This window comes from Protopterus annectens, chromosome 6.part0 (genome assembly GCF_019279795.1).
Source record: "Protopterus annectens isolate FY-2018-M chromosome 6.part0, PAN1.0, whole genome shotgun sequence".
In the NCBI taxonomy this organism is placed as follows: Eukaryota; Metazoa; Chordata; order Ceratodontiformes; family Protopteridae; genus Protopterus; species Protopterus annectens.
The window spans coordinates 68,116,231-68,137,782 of NC_056737.1; the positions used below are offsets into that span (position 1 = coordinate 68,116,231).

General features: G+C 43.2%; 1 protein-coding gene across 1 annotated transcript in view; it reads left to right on the top strand.

The window, feature by feature from the left end:
* SIPA1L1 (signal induced proliferation associated 1 like 1) overlaps window positions 1-21,552 on the top strand; it is a 2,148,853-nt gene that overhangs the window by 2,039,916 nt on the left and 87,385 nt on the right. The window contains exon 20 of the mRNA XM_044073855.1: window positions 7,490-7,571. Coding sequence (XP_043929790.1) covers window positions 7,490-7,571 — 82 coding nt within the window. The remainder of the gene's footprint in view (window positions 1-7,489; window positions 7,572-21,552) is intronic.

Here is a 21,552-nt window from a genome sequence, read left to right on the forward strand (position 1 = left end):
TACACGTATCAGTTTTTTATGCCTATCATGGCACTCTGAATGGCATAGCTGTAGCCAAGTATAGACTGTTTAAGCAGTTCCTTGAAAGTTTTCTGTTTTTATGTCCTCCGTTCAAGAGACCTTTTAATTTAAAGACTGATATATTAGCCGAGTCATATTCAAGCCTTAAATCTGTTGGTTTGTCTCCTTGGACAATGCTTTTCTTGGTGACCATCAGCTACTTACTGGGGATGTAGCAGCTTCCGGAGCTTATTTTTTAGAGGACACTTTTAGGTTTTTCACAAGGATCAGGTGTCCCTTAGGAACAGTCCTTGTTCCTTCCAGAAACAGTGTCAGAATTATTCATATATAGCAGTCCATTTTTCTTAGTGTTTTCTTTCCTGGAGCAGAAGCCAAGGAAGAGTCTCTCCTTAACTGTTTGGATGTGTTACCATCTCAGGTTCTTCCTGAACTGGGTGCATGAATTCCTGAATTTGGAAAGTTTTTTTCATATTCTGTGCTCCAGGAAGGGAAGGGATGGCATTTACTGTGGAAACTATCACCAATTGGATTGTTAAATGCATTATTTATTAGATAGTTATCTGTTAGACAATGCTGCTTTCAAAACATGCTCCATGGGTGGCTACTGTCATTTCATGCAGAAGAATGTTGTTATTGCAGATGTCTGTGTGATGGGCAGTTGGTTGCCAGTTTTTATGCCTGAACATTATTACCTGAATTGTGACTCGGTGGTCAGCCCTTCTTTTGTGCTCTGGGATGCCAGGACTCCCCTTTATCTTTTGGCTGTCCTACAGCTTCTACGTCTCTGGAGATTTTAAAACTGTTTGAGATTCTTCCCACATTCCCAGTTGTGATCCCACTAAAGAGAACTCAATTATAGAATTTAACAAATGTGTACATTCACCATTATTAGTTGATTGGTGAGGAGGATATCCTTCTCTGTGGACTGTCTAAATGGCTCCTTCATTCCACAGCTGCTGCTGGACTTCTTTGTATGTGCTTAGATTTTCTTGTACCCCTGTAGTATTCCTCATTGTTTTATTGATTTACAGGGAGTTACAGCTCAGTGAATGGGGGTGGTATGGTGAATGTAAGGGCTAGGTGCTCTCCTTTAGGGAGCTCATAGCATCATGAAGGATATCAGCAGAGGGCACTCATGACATCTTACATTGAACCCTCAGAAGGAGCATGTTGGTAAGAGAACATATTTCAGCACTGCATGCATCAGACAGAGTGTATGTTGAGGCTGAATGCTTCAAGAAAGTGTAGGCGATCTATGGAAACAACTTTGTGCCATAAATGAAAGGTTTAAAATGGGCGACGATGTATGCTGTACAGGAGCCGATTGTACAGTGGGGAATTAAACTGGTGCCATCATTGATCAGAAAGAAGTTATGCTGTTTATGTAATGGTGTATCATGCCAGGCTGGAGCTTCAAATTGAAATAGACAAACTGAAAACACAGGAGAGAATGCCCCAATTTTATACTCCTCTGGGATAATACACTAATTTCAGCTGATATGTAACTACATATCTATTTTTTACTGGTCTGTGATCCTTTACCCTTTGGTTTGTATAATTCTTTTGATTCTTGAAAGCACTGGCGGTCTTCCATGCAATTCATCACAATATTTTTAGACTAGGGAGTAAAACCCCTTTATTCAGATTCAGTCTTTCCCTTACTACAACCTCTATGCCCCTTTGTTTTAAACATGCCTTAATCCCACTGCTTTCTGAAGTGGCTACACCTTCCTCAGCCAGTAACTCCTGTCTGTCTACCACCTTTGCCCTCTTGAAAAATTCATCTATAAGTAAACACTAGAACACATCTCAAACTATGGCATTCTTAAAAGGCAGCATGGATTTAGACCTTGCTACAGTACCATTACAGGCATCAATGCATTTACTGATCACATGTTTTCTAACATGGAACAAGGCACACTTATTGTCTCCATATTCCTTTACTTTAGAAAAGCCTTTGATACTCTTGGTCATACAGCTTCTGCCTCTTGCTTCACAAACTAAAACAAAGGTTTCTCATCTGATATTGTCCAGTGGTTTCAAAACTACTACTCACACACAACCGTCGCCCCTTTTAGGCCCTAATAATACCTACATCTCTTGAGTCGACCGATAAAGGTGCACCTCAGGGATTTGTTCTCGGCCCATTTCTACTTTCTGTCTTCATAGGTTCATAGGTTGGTACTGGGCTATCTGCCCGAAGGCATATATTAGCCCAGCCACGTTGTGCGGTATTCACCGCCCCTTTAGTAGTTCCCTAGACCCTTGTACTAGCAGCTAGTACCCTTGGCCCCTATCTAGTAGTGCTGTTTGTGATCCCCGGTGTGAACTTTCTGTTACCCATCCACACTCATCAAGGTTCCTCTTGAAGAGTGATAGTGAGGGGCTCTGTCTTATGTAGAGCGGGACCCTGTTCCATAGTAAGGGAAGTCTCTGCGAAGGGAATCTATCCCTCCAGCATGTTCTATTCATTGTTGTGTTGAGGTTTATATCCCTAGACCGTGTAGCTCGAGTAGGTTTGGTTTTGCTAAGATGGAGCATGTTCAACAATTCTGGGTTGGACATGGCTCTGTACGTTAGACAAAGATCGCCTCTGAGAAAGCGGTATGCAACAGAGAACAGTCTTAGCTTTTTCAATCGTGCTGCATAGGGCAACTGTTTGAGGCCAGTAATCCTCTTGGTTAGGTACCTCTTTGGTCTCTCCAGCTGCTGGAGATGTCTAGCCAGGTACATTCCAATTGGTGCATTGTACTCAATAATGGGTCTGATGAGGGAAGAGTAGAGGGGCACCATTACATCCTTAGATCTTGATGCGAACCCTTTTGTGATCAGATAGGTCACATAGAAGGATTTCCTAACCATTTTGGCAACATGGTTGTTAAAGGAAAGCTGACTATCTACTTGGGTCCCTAGATCCCTTATTTCTTCTTCAGATTTCAGGGGATTACCTCCTATGTTGTAGTTTGCGGGTACTCTGTTTTTTCCAAAGGGGATTACTACACATTTTTTGCATTTAGCTTGAGACCATGGCTTTGACACCGTGCATCAGTCTCATTTAGGCCCTTCTGGAGGATCTCCATGTCGGCCGGAGACTCTTATTATAACACCCAGTTTGCAGTCGTCCACAAACTTAGTCAGCTACAGCCCTTCCGTGCTTGCCTGTACTTTTGAGAAGTATATGCCAAACAGGAGGGGCCCCAGGACAGAGCCCTGAGGCACACCACTTGTTACTGGTCTGGATTCGGACATAGATCCCGCTACTCTTACTTTATGGGATCTGTCTGAGAGCCAGTTTGCGATCCATCTTGTGATGTAAGGGTTTATGCCTAGGCTGGTGAGCTTATCAATAATACCTGAATGGGGAATGGTGTCAAATGCTTTAGCAAGGTCAAGGTAAGCCGTGTGTACCTTCTTTCCCGTATCTATAGCCTGAGTAACTGTCTCAAAGAAATCCACCAGGTTCAGGAGGCATGATCTGCCCTTGACGAAGCCGAACTGTGTGGGGTCCAGTGACTGGAGGTTCCCAATCTCTCCATTTATGAGTTCCATAATGATTCGCTCCATAGCCTTACAGATCAGACTGGTCAGGCTTATTGGTCGGTAGTTCCCAGGGTCAGTTGTGGCCCCACCCTTGTGTAGCGGGACCACCGTTGCCGTGCGCCATTCTATGGGCACATATCCTGTGGAGAGGCTGAGACTGAACAGGGTATTAAGATGCGGGATTAATTCCTTTTGGAGCCCGCGTATGACACAGCCTGGGACACCATCTGGTCCCATGGAGGCAGTGTTTTTAGCTTTAGATAGAGCCTTGTTAACAAACGTATCAGTAATAATTAGACTTACACAATCCCCTGGAATGGTAATAATCCCTGTTGGTGGTGGGGGGGGGGATTTGCACTGAAGCTGTCAGCCAAGATGTTGGCAATGTCAGAAGGGTCAGTGTATTTTGTTCCATTTTGTACTAGCTCAGAACAGACCTGAGCATTGCCATTTAGGTTTTTGACGTAGCCATAGAAGGCCTTATGGTTATCCTTGGCATCCTTGGCAACTTTCATAAATGATTTTCCCTGGTACTTCCCTCACACTAACTGCAACTTATAAGCAGACAATATCATCCTCACCAGAGCCCATCACAATCCTACCCTTCTCAAACACAAACTTCAAAATGACTTAGCTACTACCTGGAACTGGCTTCCTAACAAAAAAATTACTGTCAGCACTCAAAAGAACTCTTTTGTGTTATTTATTATGCCACTTCCGTGCATAAAGAACAAAAATACCTAGGCCTGTAGTTAGACCAAAGCTTTAATAAACACGCAGAGAACCTAACATACTAAGTATTATTACAGTTTAAAATGTCATAGAAAATCTCTCATTTACTCAGTGTTGAAGCTAGATGATCCATAGCTGTAAATATACTAATTTCCAGATTATACCATGACCCCCCCCCATTAATATTCCAAAACGTGCACGCTGATTGGCCAGCTTGCACGTTGTAAATTGACTTATACTAATGGAAAAAGGTTCGGTCGCCCGGACTATTTCCATTAGTACAAGTCTTTTTTAAAACACTGTCTCGCTATGTTAAAGGAGTTTAACATAGCGAGACAGGTTTAAAAAAAGCAACGGAGATCTTTGTTGCTTTTTTTAAAGCTGTCTCACTATGTTAAACTCCTTTAACATAGTGACACAGTGTGTAAAAAGCAACAGAGGTATTGTTTTCTCCATTGTTTTTTTTTTAAACCTATCTGAGATCTCCGTTGCTTATTTTAAAGCTGTCTCGCTATGTTAAACCCATTTAACATAGCAAAACAGTTTGCAAAAAGCAATGGAGGTCTTGCTTTCTCCGTTGGTTTTTTCAAAACTGTCTTGCTATGTTAAATGGGTTTAACATAGCGAGACAGCTTTAAAATAAGCAATGGAGATTCTCTGTTGCTTATTTTAAAGCTGTCTCGCTGTGTTAAACCCATTTAACATAGCATAACAGTAAAAAGCAACGGAGAGCTTGCTTTCTCCGTTGCTTTTGCCCACAGCTCTGATGTACTGCGTAGGCATGCGCAGTACATCAGAACTGCCGCAGAACACCAGACAGCTGTGGAAGGGCAGCAAGGAGGCATTATACAATGCCATTATTTAAGAAAAGTAATTATTTTTCTTAAATAATGTCATTATATATAATAACCCACTTCTGGGTGTGGTAATGCTGGATTTACCCACAGTTGGCTTTGTTTGGTCCTCGGCTCGCCGTGACCAAACCACGCCAACCGTGGGTAAATCCAGCATTACCCACACCCAGGCGTGGGTTATTGCTATATTATAATATGGTATAGCTGTCACTGCCCTCTGTAGCACATATAAAACTCCAATCTGCTGGGAATTGAATATTTAAGCAGTAATACGTGACAATGTGTGTTATATGTATAAGTATATACATATATATATATATATATATATATATATATATATATATATATATATATATACTTTTTTTTTTTTTTTAACTGCGGAGATGTTTTTTTTTTTTTTTTTTTTTTTAATAAGGGATTGTGCAAAAATAGAAGGAAAGTCAGGTAGGTTTCTGTTTTTTTTTACTTTTGCAGAACATACCTGATTTTTCTTATATTTTGCATTGTCCTTCAGCATATGGGAATAGAAAATATGGCCACTCAGTGGTACTTCACAGCCGGACTTTTTTCTGTTGGCATATGCCCAGTTTAAAATTTGCACACTGGCTCGGCTGCCCAGTCAATGTGTTTGTTTTGAGTAGTAACAAACCTTTATTGTATAAATTATTTTATTTATGTTTCAAACAAAAAATGAACCTCATGATCTTACATAACGTAAGCAAATGGAAATGGTTATCAGTTGCTGCTAGAGCTTATCTACTCCCAGGCACTCATCTTCAAAATACTGCCTGCAAGATACTGGACCCTTCTCCTTAATAAATACTCCCTACAAAATTCATAATCCTTACAAGTACAATGGCTACCCTGTATTCCTGCCACTTGCTGTAGAGCTTTGAACAAAATTGTTCCAGCAAGCTGGAATTCATTGCCTAAAGATGTTGGACAAAGTGACAATGTGAAACACTTCAAAAAGTCCTTTTTATACCCCTCTAGTTAGTGAAAGTAAATGCAACTGCTTCAGAGATGCAGGATAACTCTTTCTTTTTACATCTGTCTTTATTAATTGCTATAAAATGTAAACATTTAAACTTTTCTGTTAAACGTTATCCCACAACCTTTTTTATTTTATTTTTTTGTCTTTCTCAGTCTGTTATATACTAGGGAAAACTTCATTTGCATTCAGATTACTGGCTGTAGTTCTATTATATATCCGATGCTTTGATTTTTATGTGTTCCATCTCAGTTTATTTGTACTACATGCAAATTATTATCAGATGTGTATACACTTTTTTCTATTGCTTCCTTATATGTGTTTGATCTGTTTATAACACTAGAATTCTGTGTTTACTGTTTTAATAACTGAAGTACGTTTCTGTATGTACTTTGTAGTTGTCCATTGGGTCCAAGTGATAGCTGAAAAGGGTCATTGGTCCAGAACACATACCTTTTTAACACAAGAAAAAGAAAGTAAATAAAACTCCATGCCTTTGGTAATTGTTTTGCAGAAGAATTCACTGTATTTACTTCCATAATGAGTGTTATATGTTATTTTGGAAGAGTTACTGAAATGCATTTTCTGTCTGCATAATGCACTTTTAGCAGTGTGTTTCATAGCCAGTTATTAGGTACGGTACAAATGAAATGTGCACTTGTCACAAACCATTATGTAATTTGTTTACACTTTGAGACAAAGAGCACCATTTTGTCATGTTTTTTTTAATGAAGGACAAAGTTTTTATTTTTTATTTCTATTTTACAATCCCGTCCCTCATTTAAGAGGTTCATGTTATGCATCACTGCAACACATCTCCAGACTGTATTTTCCATTATTTGTAGGTGGTGATTGCACCCCTTCAGCCACTTGCTACTTCATGATTAGCTAGGTGGTGATTGGGAGGATGCCAGCCCCCTTAAAAACAGAATTGATTGAAAATACAGTTTGCTAATGTAATTGATACAGGGGTTTGCTTCTCAAAGTTCAGCCAGTTCTTTGTAAAAGTCATGTAGTTAGTGTGATGATACTATTCTCAAAATAAGAGTTGGTGATAGATGATGTAAAATTGTGCCGAGTTTTGACTATGGTACATTTGTAGATATTTGCCATAATTTTGTAATACTGTTGGGGTTTTGTGGTAGCCTGATGCTTTCCTGTTGTTTTACCAAAAATACACACTCTATATACTGCTACATTAGCTGTCATTATTGCTTAAGTTGGTATGATCTGAAAATCTGTTGTATTGTAGCGTTGCCTCCTAGATCACTAGTGAGCAGAAGTCTTCCAGCAAGACATGTGAAGTCCCATTGCATCAATCACTGTTGACATTCTGCTTTGTTCCTTGCAGTGATGATGCACCCTCCACACTAGCGACCAAGGTGAGGCAACTGGAGACCATGTTGAAGAGGCTACAGGATGACCTTAAGAAGGTAAGCTGTTAGATTTGGCAGATTCAGTAATACAGTTGAGGTATTTCTTAAGCAAGCAAAAGAAAGAGAATTCACTTTATGTCTAACTGAGAACACCTGCTACTGCTGTATAGTAATTTTATACTCTAATTGCTGGCATGCTTGTGTTTTGCAGCTCCAAGTGTAACATTATTTGTCTTGCACAACTGCTTCTTTTCTTTTTCTTCACTTTTCTGCATATGTGGCTACTAGTACCATGTAGTATGAGAGCTGTAATGTCATGGTTTAAAACATCATGAAGTTCACAGTGAAGCAGTTGTGTCAGGCAGCATAAAAGCAGCCAACATGGAACTTGCTGATGTAGCTGACTTAGCCAAAGAGAACTGTCTTTGAGAAGAGGAAGGTGTATAGAAGGATGAGAAGTGGAGGAGGGGATGATCTAAACACATATGAGGGCACCACAGAAAAAAAGGCAACAAATCTTATGTAGCAAGTCATGCGGGTGCTTGAAATGATTGGAAAAGAGGTTAAGGTCATTTATAAGACATCCTTTGGAGTTGCTGGAGAATGTGGTCAGGTCTAGCAGGGGATCAGCTTACTGAAAAGGAGAGAAATTTTAAAAAATGCTGCAAATCAAACGTATTTACTGAATGAGATGGTTTCACATACATTTACTCAGAAGTGGTAAGACAGAGTACCATCAAATGGAAGCTGCATGGTTAATGATGAAAACAAATGGGAAATTGACGAGTGATGTAGTCAAAGAACCGAAGAGTGTTTTGAGAGAAAGAAGTGTTAATAAAGCTGCCTGCTATGGTGTCAAAAGCATTGGCAGTGGCCCTCTGTGAAAGCATCACTTGGCAGTTTTCACAAGACTGCAGGCTGCTTGCAGTGTTTCCTGTGCACCGAGAGGAAAGCAAACTCTGCACAACAGTCAGATTATTGTATATCTGTTACCTTTACACTCAAGTGAAACTCTTGGAAAAGGCTGTTGAGGTAGGCTGGTAGTGTTCCTAAAGTTTAATTCTGCCAGTGTTCTGACACTTTGACTTCACACCACAGAAATATTTTTAATTCCAGTTATATCCATTTTCTGACTGCATTACCCCTGATGTGAAAAAGTTGCCTTTCTAGATGTGGTACATATGGCCTTTGACACTGTAATTTACAGGATGTTGATAGGAAAACTAAAGGTTAATAGATAATGACATTGACAGAAAATCAGATATCTTACTGGAAAGTAGAAAGTAGCATTTAGATGCTAATTGTCACATCAGAATCCTTTAGCAGTAGAGTTTCATAGTTTCATAGTTTAGTACTAGGCTATCTGCCCTGGGGCATTTATAAGCCTAGCCATAGTGATGTGGCTTTCGCCATTCCATGTAATGGTACAAAAGTGTACAGAATAGATTTAGAATACTGTGCCTCTGTCTAGTAGTGACACAGTGAAGACTCCCTTACATAATAGAATTAGTTTACTGTGCCTCTGTCTAGTAGTGACACAGAGATGACCCCTGGGGTAAACCTACGATCTCCCATCCACTCGTCAAGATTTCTCTTGAAGAGAATCAGTGAGAGGCTCTGCCTAACATGAACTGGGATTCTGTTCCAGAGTATGGGAAGCCTCTGAGTTATGAATCTGTCCCTCCAGCATGTCCTATTCATATTTGTGCTGAGGTTTAAATCTTTAGCTCTCATGGTTCTGATGGATTTGGATTTTTTGAGGTGGAGCATGTCCATCAATTCCTGATTGGACTTGGCCTTGTACGTCAGGCACAGATCACCTCTGAGTAGGCGGTATGCTACTGAATAGAGCTGGAGTTTCTTTAGTCTGGCACCATATGACATATGTTGGAGACCCTTGATCCTCTTGGTGAGGTACTTTTGGAGTCTCTCTAGCTGTTGCAAGTGCCGGGTGAGGTACATACCAGATGGGACATTGTACTCAATCATGGGCCTGATAAGGGAGGAGTATAGGGGTACAATGACCTCCTTTGATCTGGATGTGAATCCCTTCATGATAAGGTGGGCAAGGTAGAAAGTCTTTCTAACCACTTTGGCAACGTGGGTGTCAAATGAGAGGTCACTATCGACTTGGGTCCCCAGGTCTCTGATTACTTTTTCCGTACTCAGTGGGTTACGGTCTATGTGATAATTTGTGGGTACTTTGTTTTTCCCAAAGGGGATGACTATACATTTTTGGCATTTAGTTTAAGGCCATGACTCCGGCACCAGCTGTCCATTTCAGTGAGGCCTTTCTGTAGGATGTATGTGTCAGCTGCTGTATCGACTATGGCGCCTAGTTTGCAGTCATCTGTGAACTTTGTCAGCCACAACCCTCCCATGTTTGCTTTCACATCTGAGAAATAAATGCCGAACAAGAGGGGTCCCAGGACAGAGCCCTGTGGGACACCACTTGTGACTGGCTTTGAGTCTGATATGGCTCCAGCGATTTTGACTTTATGGGTTCTATCCTTTAGCCAGTTTGCAACCCATCTTGTGACATATGGATTTACATTTAAGCTGTTGAGCTTGTCTATGATGCCAGAGTGGGGTATTGTGTCGAAAACTTTAGCCAAGTCCAGGTAGGCTGTATGGACTGCCTTGCCCTCATCAATGACTCTAGTGACTGTTTCGAAAAAGTCAACCAGGTTCAAAAGGCAGGATCTGCCCTTTACAAAGCCGAACTGGGTGGGATCAAGTGTCTGTAAGTCCCCAATGTCTCTGTTTACGAGTTCCGTAATGATTCTTTCCATAGCTTTGCAGACCAGGCTGGTTAAGCTTATGGGGCGGTAGTTACCAGGGTCTGTAGAGGTGCCTCCTTTGTGGAGTGGGACTACTGTTGCTGTACGCCAGTGTTCAGGTACATACCCTGTAGTAAGGCTAAGGTTAAATAGCATTTTTATGTGCGGGTTTAGCTCCTCTTGGAGTTCACGTAGCACGCAACCCGAGATACCGTCAGGTCCCATTGATGCTGTGTTTTTAGCTTTGCTGAGGGCAGTTCTCACCTGGACATCTGAGATGACAGGGAGGTTACATTCAGCTGGGATAAGTATTTCTTCTTTTGGGGGGTGAGGGAGGGGAGAAATTTGCACTGAACCTGTCTGCCAGAATGTTGGCAATATCTGTGGGTACAGTGTATTTTTTGTCATTGTGAATTAACTCTGAACATATCTGAGGGTTTCCGCCCAGGTTTCTAACCTAGCAGAAGAAGGCCTTGTGGTTTTCTTTAGTGTCCATAGCGATTTTTCTCTCAAAGTTGGCCTTGGGTGTTTTTATGAGAGAACGTAGCTTTCTACTAGTGCTGGTCAGAGATGCCTTCTCTTTATGGGATTTTGCTCTGTCGTGCAGTAGCTTCCTTTTTTTGTTATACAATTTGTTTATAGCTGGGGTCCACCAGACAGGACGCCTGCCCTTGGTGGAGAGGGTCTTGGCTTTATTTGGGATTGCATGATCCATGCATTCTTGGAGATGTCCGTAGAAAGCATTTGTGAAGGATTCTGGATTGTGGGATGTGGTTTCCACTGGCCCAGTGGGCTTAAAGGATACCATCTCAGTTTTAAGAAGTGTAAAGTCGACTTTTGAGAAGTTTTTCACTGTAGTCTTTTGTGTTGGGGGTGGAGGTGGGATATGTATATCCAGGGTGATTAGTTTGTGGTCAGATCTCACTAGTGAGGGTATACTTCGTGTGGAGCACTTTGTCCCCATGTTTGTGATGATCAGGTCTAGTATATTATCTCCCCTTGTGGGAGAGGTGACTAGCTGTTCCATTGCATTTGAATTTATGAATTCCAGGAGCCTTTGGGCTAGGGTGTTTGGGCTAGAATAATGCACCCAGTCTATGTTAGGGTAGTTGAAGTCTCCCAATATGATGGTGTTTGGTGAGACATTCATATCTTGCAATGTCTTCAGGAAGGCTGAATGGGGTTCCTGAGATTGGGAGGGTGGTCTGTAACATGCTACCAGTTGTATAGCAGTTTTGCCTACGGTTAGTTGCACCTGGATGGTCTCTGATGCTTCATGTGTTGCCACTAACCTGGAGGTGTGGGTGTCCTTGATGAATATGGACACTCCCCCTCCCTTTTTGGTTTGGCCCGAGTTTTGGGGCCAAAAAGCATGATACGAGGTATAGCCTGGTAGTGCTGGGGTGCTCTCAGGAGCCTTGAACCAGGTTTCAGTTACTGCACAGACATCGATGTTCTCCATACTGAGGAGTGCTTCGAGAGCCTGCATCTTGAGATTTAGACTTCTGGCGTTGAGCAGCATTACCCTTAATTTTTTTTCCATTTTTTTGTTTTCTAAGGAGGTGGGTTCATCTTTTTAGCCTTGCCTAAAAAAGACACTATGGGGTGGCAAGAGCCTTAGCCAATATCCGGAAGCCCAGTGGTGACAGATGCAAGCCGTCCCTTGAAGCAGCGTGGCTTGTCCAGCATGTCATCCCAAGCAGACAGACATTGGATCCCCCTAGAATGACACCAGTATTTGAGCCAATTATTAAAGCTGATCATCTTGTCTTTGTATTGTGGCATCATTCTTGGTGAGGGCAAGATGCTGCTCAGGGTCATACCAGCCTGGGCTACATAATCAGAGAGCTCCTCTATGTCTCTTTTCATGTAGTCCAGGGAGGTACGTCTCAGGTCATTCACGCCAGCATGGACAATGACTGAGTCATATTTGTACTTTATTTTATTTATTTATTTTATTTTACATTTGTTAACCGGGCTAGTCTAACTGAATATATTTCCATTTTCAGCAGAGGCCCGGGGAGAAAAGCTCCACATATAGACAAAAGAGATACATCATGAGCACAAATAACAGATTACAGACTGGTAGGACGTAGACAATGAATATTGTTACCAAAAAAAGAATAGGACTTTAACTTTCTAGACTTTCTGTACTTGCTTTGGAGTGACCTGAGTGCGTGTATTATGTGGCGGATCCTACCACCCGATAGGCAGCTCACCGTTACCCTTTCCTTGTTCAGCCTGGTAAGCGGAACGTCAGTGTGTCTGACTATAGAGTCACCTATTACTAGTGTATCAGGCATGGTGTTTGGCCTTAAGGGCTGTGATTGTTTGACACACTGATTTATTGAAGTATGTGTTGCATGTGTTATGTTTTAAGGTGGTGGATTTTTGGGTGTCTGCTTTGGGAGTCTCTGTTTTTTTGGTAAGATGTCCTTCAAGGATGCATCTGCAGTCATCACATATGGGTTGTCCTGCCTCAGGCAGCCCTTCGGTCAGCCGGATTCCAAAGTCTGGGTCCGGCGTCGGCTGATGTCGCCCTTTCCCCGACGTCACAGCGCCTGGGGTATAAAAGCGTCAGCCGACGCCATCTTCCCCAGTCTTTCTTGCCGCATGGTGCCCGAAGCAGAAGCAGTTCGCAAGTGTCGGTCGGCCAGCTCCTTTGATTCAGCTACCGAAGACATCGAAAAAGCTAAGTACCCCATTGGGGACTCTTTCTTGCCTCAGCCGATGTCAGATAAAGTAAATAATTGTTTAACTTGTGGGAAACAAATACCTCATAAGGATTTCCACTCTTACTGCCTCCCTTGCCTAGGCCCGGACCACGACGTCTCGGCCTGCTCTGCCTGTGCTTCCTTCAACCGACGAACGCTTAGGTGTCGGTCGGAGTTTGCAGAGGAATGTTTTGGGGCTGACTTTGCATATAAAATGCCGTCGGAGACTCCGACTTCACATGTAGTTAAAAAACGGAAGGACAAGGACCGACCCTCACGGCCCGCGGTTTCGGCTGAAACCTCGGTCAGGCCTACCGCGAGTGTCTCGGTTTTGGCTGAAACCGAGTCCTCAGTGCTTCCTGTTGCCGAAACCTTACAACCGACTACCTCGGCCTCGGAGGCTCCGGCCGAGTCGGTTATTGAACTACCTACGGAAACCGGTGTCCAGGACATGTCCGACACCATTCCTTTAGACAAGTCCACGTGGTGCAGCCAGACCCCCTGCATCCATGTCCATTAAGGCCTTCTCTAGGGCTAAAGCTACCAAACTTGCCAAAGCTTTGCCTTCCAAGTCTACCTCTCAGAGGCCTTCTACCAGCACTCAAATTCTCAGCCTAGCAGAGGATCTTATCTCCTTAATTAGAGGTTCTCAACCTCACCCGGACAGGGGCTCTCTTCCACCTCCAGACAAAAGGCCCAGGGTTTAGCCCTCTGACCCCCACTCTTCAGAGGAGTCTACGGATGAATCTGTGTTGTCAGCGCACCAGCAGGAGGCTTATTCGGCCTATGAGGATTCTGATGCTGAAGGATCTATTCCTTCGGCCTCCCCTCCTGAAGAGTTTTCTTTTGGTGAGACACTGCATTCTATGAGAGAACATTTCCAATGGCAGGGCCAGGAATTTTCTGATTCCAGAAAAAGATTAAGGACCTTTTTGCATTTACCCCAGCATAGGCCTTTGGCTATATCTCCTGTTTTGAATGTTATTGATGATGTGTACTCTGATGCTAGTACAGCCCCTGATTCTCTCCCTCCGGCTCCTGTCAAACCTGATAGGTACTACAGGGTCCCGGATTCTCATTTTCACCTGTACAAGGCCCACACTGCAGACCCAGAAACCATTTCACAGGGCCCAAAAGGGGTTGCAGCTGCTACTGCTAAAAATCCTTTACCTTCTGAAAGGGAATCTAGAGCTTTAGCGCGATGGGGAAAGAAAGTTTATACTTCTGCAACTCTTTCTATGAGGGCATTAAATTGTCAATTCCAATTGATTCAGTACCAAGAGTATTTGCTAGATGAATTGTTTAAGAAGCTTTCCTCCTCTGAGCCCCATGACCGTAAATCTCTTCAGGATCTGGTACATAACTCACAACAAGTTAGCAACCATTTTTTGCAATGTGGTTATGATGCACTGGAAGCTTCATGTAGGTCAGCAATGACAGGGGCTGTTATACGAAGGCATGCCTGGTTGAAGGAACAATCTCTACCAGACCATGTTAAAGCTAAGCTCCTGGATGCTCCAATGGATAAACAAAAATTATTTGGTTCCACGGCCCAGGAGGTCTTAAAGAAGTTTGAAGAAAAGGCAAAATCTGTGCAAACAGTCAAGGACTTTCTGCAGGTACAACCACCGAGATTCAGCAGAAATTGGCCTACTAAGAATTGGTCCTTTCCGGACTTGGACAGATCACAGAGAGGCAGGAACAGGCGTACTAGAGGTAGAGGGCAAGCTAGAGGCCACTACAGAGGCCATCAGTGGCAGCCACCCAGCCAGAGAGGTAGTGCAGGAACAGCAACAACAACTGCTACACCAGGACAAACACAATGACTTAATTTTGACTCCACCAACCAGGGCACAATTAGAAGCACCATTGGGAGGAAAGCTTTCTTTATTTTCAGAAAATTGGCATTACATTCCAAGGGACTCATGGACACTGCAAATAATAGACAAAGGATACAGGTTCCATTTCCACACATTGCCAAAAAGAAAAGGAATGCCAGACCTGCCACCAAATCAGAGGGCGGAAGCTTTGAAACAAATCACCAAATTACTGCAAATGAAAGCCATAGAGAAGGTTCCTCTCTCAGAACAAGGCCAAGGTTTTTATTCAAGGTTATTCCTTGTTCCAAGGAAAGAAAATCAATGGAGGCCTATTCTCGACCTGTCTGCACTGAACACTTACCTCATTGTGCCGAAATTCAAGATGCTGACCCTACAGCAGCTTCTTCCCATGCTGGGCAAGGAGTCTTGGCTGGTGACTCTAGATCTCAAGGAGGCATACCTGCATGTCCCCATTCGACAAAGTTGCAGAAGACACCTCAGATTTCTTGCAGGATCAGAGCATTATCAATTCTCAGCATTGCCCTTTGGCTTATCTACTGCGCCCAGAGTATTCACGAAATGCCTGGCATCAGTAATTGCACACTTCAGGGGATTCAAATCTACCCATATCTGGACGACTACTTAATACAAGCGGACAGCAAGACAAATTTGTTAAAGGACTTGGATTATGCCATCCAGCTATTACAGGCCTTGGGATACACAGTCAACATCCAAAAATCAAGACTTGTGCCATCCCAAAGGATAACCTTTTTGGGTGCAGATCTAGATACAACCACCCAGATGGCTTTTCCTCACAGAAGAAAAACAGAAACAACTTCCAGATTACTTCAAGAATCTGACGAGACAAACTCAGCTAACTGCAAGGAAGATCCTGCAGGCCATGGGTTTCATGGCATCCTGCATAGTACTAATCCCACAAGCCAGGCTACATATGAGAAGATTGCAATGGTACCTAAGGAGTGTATGGACTCAGCACAGTCACAGCTTAGAAACTCTGATTCCAATCATACCTTGCCTTCAAAAGGAATTCCTGTGGTGGGCTCAAGCCTGCCAGACCAACAGAGGGTTGCCTTTCTTCAAACCAAAAGCAAACCAAACCATCACCACAGACGCTTCAGACCGAGGTTGGGGAGCACACATGGAGGACAAATGTATCCAAGGGCTATGGTCTCAAGGGCAGCTGCAGATGCACATTAACCAAAAGGAAATGCTGGCAGTGATACATGCAATCGAGGCTTTCAAGCCTTTCCTTCAACAAGGCCACCTGCTAATAAGGACAGACAACACCACAGTTATGTGGTACATAAACAAGCAAGGAGGCACGCACTCCTACCCTCTATGCAGACTGGCTATGAATCTATGGGATCTTTGTTTGAAACAAAATATACAACTACAGGCCCAGTTCGTGCCAGGGAAAGACAATACTCTGGCAGACAGCTTAAGCAGAACTTCCATGGATGCACACGAATGGATGCTGCACCCAGACATCTTCTTACTCATAACACAGACATGGGGAAGGACCGAAATAGATCTGTTCGCCTCACCCCACAATCATCAACTAAAATTTTTTTGCACAAGGACATACCATCCACAAGCATGGAAGGTGGACTCTCTCTCATTCAGCTGGAAAGCCCGAAAAGTCTATGCTTTCCCACCAATCCCATTAATGTCCAAGGTTTTACTGAAGATCAGGGCAGAACAGCCAGAAGTGATTCTGATAGCTCCAGACTGGCCAAGGCAGCATTGGTACCCACTGTTGAAGAGCTTGTCACAGACGAAACCGTGGCCTCTTCTTCTGACGCAGAACAATTACAAGATCCTGCATCCCAACCTAAAGACCTTGCAGCTAACTGCCTGGAGAATACCGTGACTCCTTCCCAGGACAGCTTATCCCAGAGGGTAAAGGACATTATTATGGAAGCTCGCCACCCTTCCACAAGGAAGGCATACTCAGCAAAATGGAAAAGATTTCTCATTTGGAACACAACAAAAGGCCTTGATGCGACAGTGATGAACATGTCGCATATTCTGGAATACTTAGCAGAATTGTTCCACAATGGCCTGTCTTATTCTTCCATTAAAATACATGCCTCAGCAATTTCAGCAGAATACAATGTAAATCCTCCTGTCTACTTGCATCCTCTTTTAAGACAATTTCTCAGAGGAATCAAAAACATCAAACCTCCAAGGAGACCACCTTTACCTACTTGGGACCTTAACTTTGTGCTGGAAAAACTAACACTTCCTCCATTTGAACCAGCAGCATCGGCAGATCCACAGTTTCTATCCTGGAAAACAGCATTCCTTCTGGCCATAACTTCAGCAAGAAGAGTATCTGAGTTACAAGCCTTGATGGCAGTGCAGCCATTTCTTATTTTTCATCAAGACAGAGTTTCATTAAGAACCAATCCTACTTTCATGCCAAAGGTGGTATCTAGAGTATCCTTGAACCAAGCAATTCATTTGCCTACATTCTTCCCAAACCCACAAAATAAAGGGGAGAAACTTCTACACACTCTGGATATCCATAGACAATTACGATACTATTTGGACAGAACTAAAAGTTACAGAAAGACTGACCAGCTGTTCGTAGCATATGCAACTGGGACACAAGGAAAAGCAATTTCCAAACAGACAATCTCAAAATGGATAGGAAATTGCATTCGCTTTTGCTACTCCTTTCATGGAAAGACTGTTCCTGTGAATATTAGGCTTCATTCCACGAGAGCCACAGCCACCACTACAGCCTTCCTAAGAGGGGTGGCTACCAAGGACATTTTAGAAGCTGCTACATGGAGCTCCGTGCATACTTTTGCCAAGCATTACAATTTACCCTTATACTCCAGATCCAGAGCAGGTTTTGCTACTGCAGTCCTGCAGGGTCTCTTGACTACACCATCATTTTCTTAGTACCTCCACCCCCAGATTGGCTATGGTATTCTACCCATATGTTATGACTGCAGATGCATCCTTGAAGGACATAGTACAGTTTTGTACCTACCATAAATGTAGATGTCCGATAGGTATGCATCTGCAGTCAGGTTTACCCTCCCTCCTTCCCCTCTGTGGTATTCCTAGGGTGCTTACCCCTTCATTAGCTAGCTGGGGGAATCTGTTATGGTGTATTTGTTTGTATATATATGTATATATGTTTGCATTATGTTTGGAATTTTTTGGCATTTTTTTCCAAATTTAGCCTTCATAGAGGGCACCTGGCATCTGGGGCAAGAAAAAACTGAGGAAGATGGAGTCGGCTGATGCTTTTATACCCCAGACGCTCTGACGTCGGGGAAAGTGCGACATCAGCCGAGGCCAAACCCAGACTTTGGAATCCGGCCGACCGAAGGGCTGCCTGAGGCAGGACAACCCATATGTTATGACTGCAGATGCATACCTATCGGACATCTACATTTATGGCAGGTACAAAACTGTACTTTCCATTTCCACACATTGCCAAAAAGAAAAGGCATGCCAGGTCTCCCACCAAATCAAAGGGCAGAGGCTTTGAAACAAATCTCAAACTTACTACAAATGAAAGCCATAGAAAAAGTTCCTATTTCAGAACAAGGCCAAGGATTTTACTCCAGGCTATTCCTTGTTCCAAGAAAAGAACATCAATGGAGACCAATTCTCGACTTGTCCGTACTGAATACTTATCTCATTGTGCCAAAATTCAAAATGCTGACTCTACAGCAACTCCTTCCCATGCTGGGCAAGGGGTCTTGGCTGGTTACTCTAGACCTCAAGGAGGCATACCTGCATGTCCCTATCAGACAAAGTTGCAGAAGATACCTCAGATTTCTTGCAGGGTCAGAGCATTATCAATTCTCAGCATTGCCCTTTGGCTTATCTAATGCGCCCAGAGTATTCACGAAATGCCTGGCATCAGTAATAGCGCACTGCAGACTCCAGGGGATTCAAATCTACCCATATCTGGACGACTGCCTTATACAAGCGGACAACCAACAAACTTTGATAAAGGACTTAAATTATGCCTTCAATCTTCTACAGGCCTTGGGATATACAGTCAACATGCACAAATCAAGACTTGTTCCATCCCAAAGAATAACCTTTCTGGGTGCGGATCTAGATACAACCACCCAAATGGCTTATCTCACAGAAGAAAAACAGTCAACTACCGGATTACTTTAAGAATCTGACAAGACAAACCCAGCTGACTGCAAGGAAAATCCTGCAGGCCCTGGGTTACATGGCATCTTGTATTCTTCTGATTCCACAAGCAAGGCTACATATGAGAAAGCTACAGTGGTACCTAAGGAGTTTATGGACTCAGCACAGTCACAGTTTGGAAACTTTAATCCCACTCATTCCATGCCTTCACAAGGAATTTCTGTGGTGGGCTCAGGCCAGCCAGTCCAACAGAGGGTTGCCCTTCACAAAGCCAAAAACCTCCCAAACTATTACAACAGACGCTTCAGACCTAGGTTGGCGAGCACACATGGAGGGCAGAGGTATCCAAGGACAGTGGTCACGAAAGGAGCTACGCATGCACATAAATCAAAAAGAAATGCTAGCAGTGATACATGCAATCGAGGCCTTCAAACTCTTTCTGCATCAAGGCCATCTACTAATAAGGACAGACACCACCACAGTTATGTGGTACATAAACAAGCAAGGAGGTACCCATTCTTACCCTCTTTGCAGACTGGCAATGAATCTATGGGATCTTTCCTTGAAACTCAGTATACAGCTACAAGCTCAGTTTGTGCCAGCGAAGGACAATACACTGGTGGACAGCCTAAGCAGAAATATCATGGATGCACACGAATGGATGCTGCACCCAGACATTTTTCAACAGATAACACAATCTTGGGGGAGCCCGGACATAGATCTATTTGCATCCCCCCACAATCATCAACTGAAGAAATTTTGCTCAAGGACATACCACCCACAAGCGTGGAAAGTGGACGCCCTCTCTTTCAGCTGGAGAAATCTGACAGTGTATGCATTTTCTCCTATTCCATTAATGACCAAGGTGTTACTGAAGATCAGGGCAGAGCAGCCAAAAGTGATTCTGATAGCTCCGGACTGGCCAAGACAGCACTGGTACCCACTGCTAAGGAGCATGTCACATACGAAACCATGGCCCCTACCTCTATGGCCACTTCTACTAACACAGCACAGATACAAATCTCTACATTCCAACCTGAAAACATTGCAACTAACAGCGTGGAGAATACCTTGACTCCTCCTCAGGATAAGCTATCCCAGAGAGTGAAGAATATTATTATGGAAGCTCGCCGCCCTTCCACAAGGAAGGCATATTCAGCAAAATGGAAAAGATTTCTCATCTGGAACACCACAAAGGGCCTAGATGCGACAATGATGAACATGGCACATATCCTGGAATATTTGGCAGAAATGTTCCACAATGGACTGTCTTACTCTTCTATTAAGACTCATGCTTCAGCAATTTCAGCAGAGTACAATACTGATCCACCTGTCTTTTCTCATCCTCTCCTAAGACAGTTTCTAAGAGGAATTAAAAACATCAAACCTCCTAGGAAACCACCTCTACCTGCTTGGGACCTTAACTACGTGTTGGAAAAACTAACACTGCCTCCATTTGAACCAGCAGCATCTGCAGATCTACAGTACCTTTCATGGAAGACTGCTTTCCTTCTGGCAATAACCTCAGCAAGAAGGGTTTCAGAATTGCAGGTCCTGATGGCAGTTCAGCCATTTATTATTTTTAACCAGGACAGAGTCTCATTAAGAACTAATCCTACTTTTATGCCAAAGGTGGTTTACAGGGTTTCATTGAATCAAGCCATTCACTTGCCTACCTTCTTCCCAAATCCACAAAACAAAGGGGAGAAACTGCTGCACACCCTGGACATTCACAGACAGTTGCGCTACTACTTGGACAGAAATAAAAGTTTCAGGAAAACTGACCAGCTGCTGGTAGCATATGCTGTTGGTACTCAAGGAAAAGCAATTTCCAAACGGACAATTTCAAAATGGATAGGAAATTGCATCTGCTTTTGTTACTCATTTCATGGAAAGACTGTACCAGCTAACATTAGACCTCATTCTATGAGAGCCACAGCCACCTCCACAGCATTCTTAAGAGGGGTGGCTACAAAAGACATTTTAGAAGCTGACACATGAAGCTCCGTGCATACATTTGCCAAGCATTACAATTTACCTTTATATTCCAGATCCAGAGCAGGCTTTGCTATGGCTGTCCTGCAGGGTATCTTAGCTACACCATCTTTTTCCTAGTACCTCCACCCCCAGATTGGCTATGGTATTCTACCCATATGTGATGACTGCAGATGCATCCTTGAAGGACATAGTACAGTTTTGTACCTACCATAAATGTAGATGTCCGATAGGTATGCATCTGCAGTCAGGTTTACCCTCCCTCCTTCCCCTCTGTGGTATTCCTAGGGTGCTTACCTCTCTATTAGCTAGCTGGGGGGATCTATTATGGTGTATTTGTATTTGTTTTTACATATATATATATATATATATATATATATATTCTTGCAAATGTTTGGATTTTTTATTGCATTTTCCAAATTTAGCCTTCCTAGAGGGCACCTGGCATCTGGGGCAAGAAAAACTGAGGAAGATGGCGTCGGCTGACGCTTTTATACCCCAGGCGCTGTGACATCGGGGAAAGGGCGACATCAGCCGACGCCGGACCCAGACTTTGGAATCCGGCCGACCGAAGGGC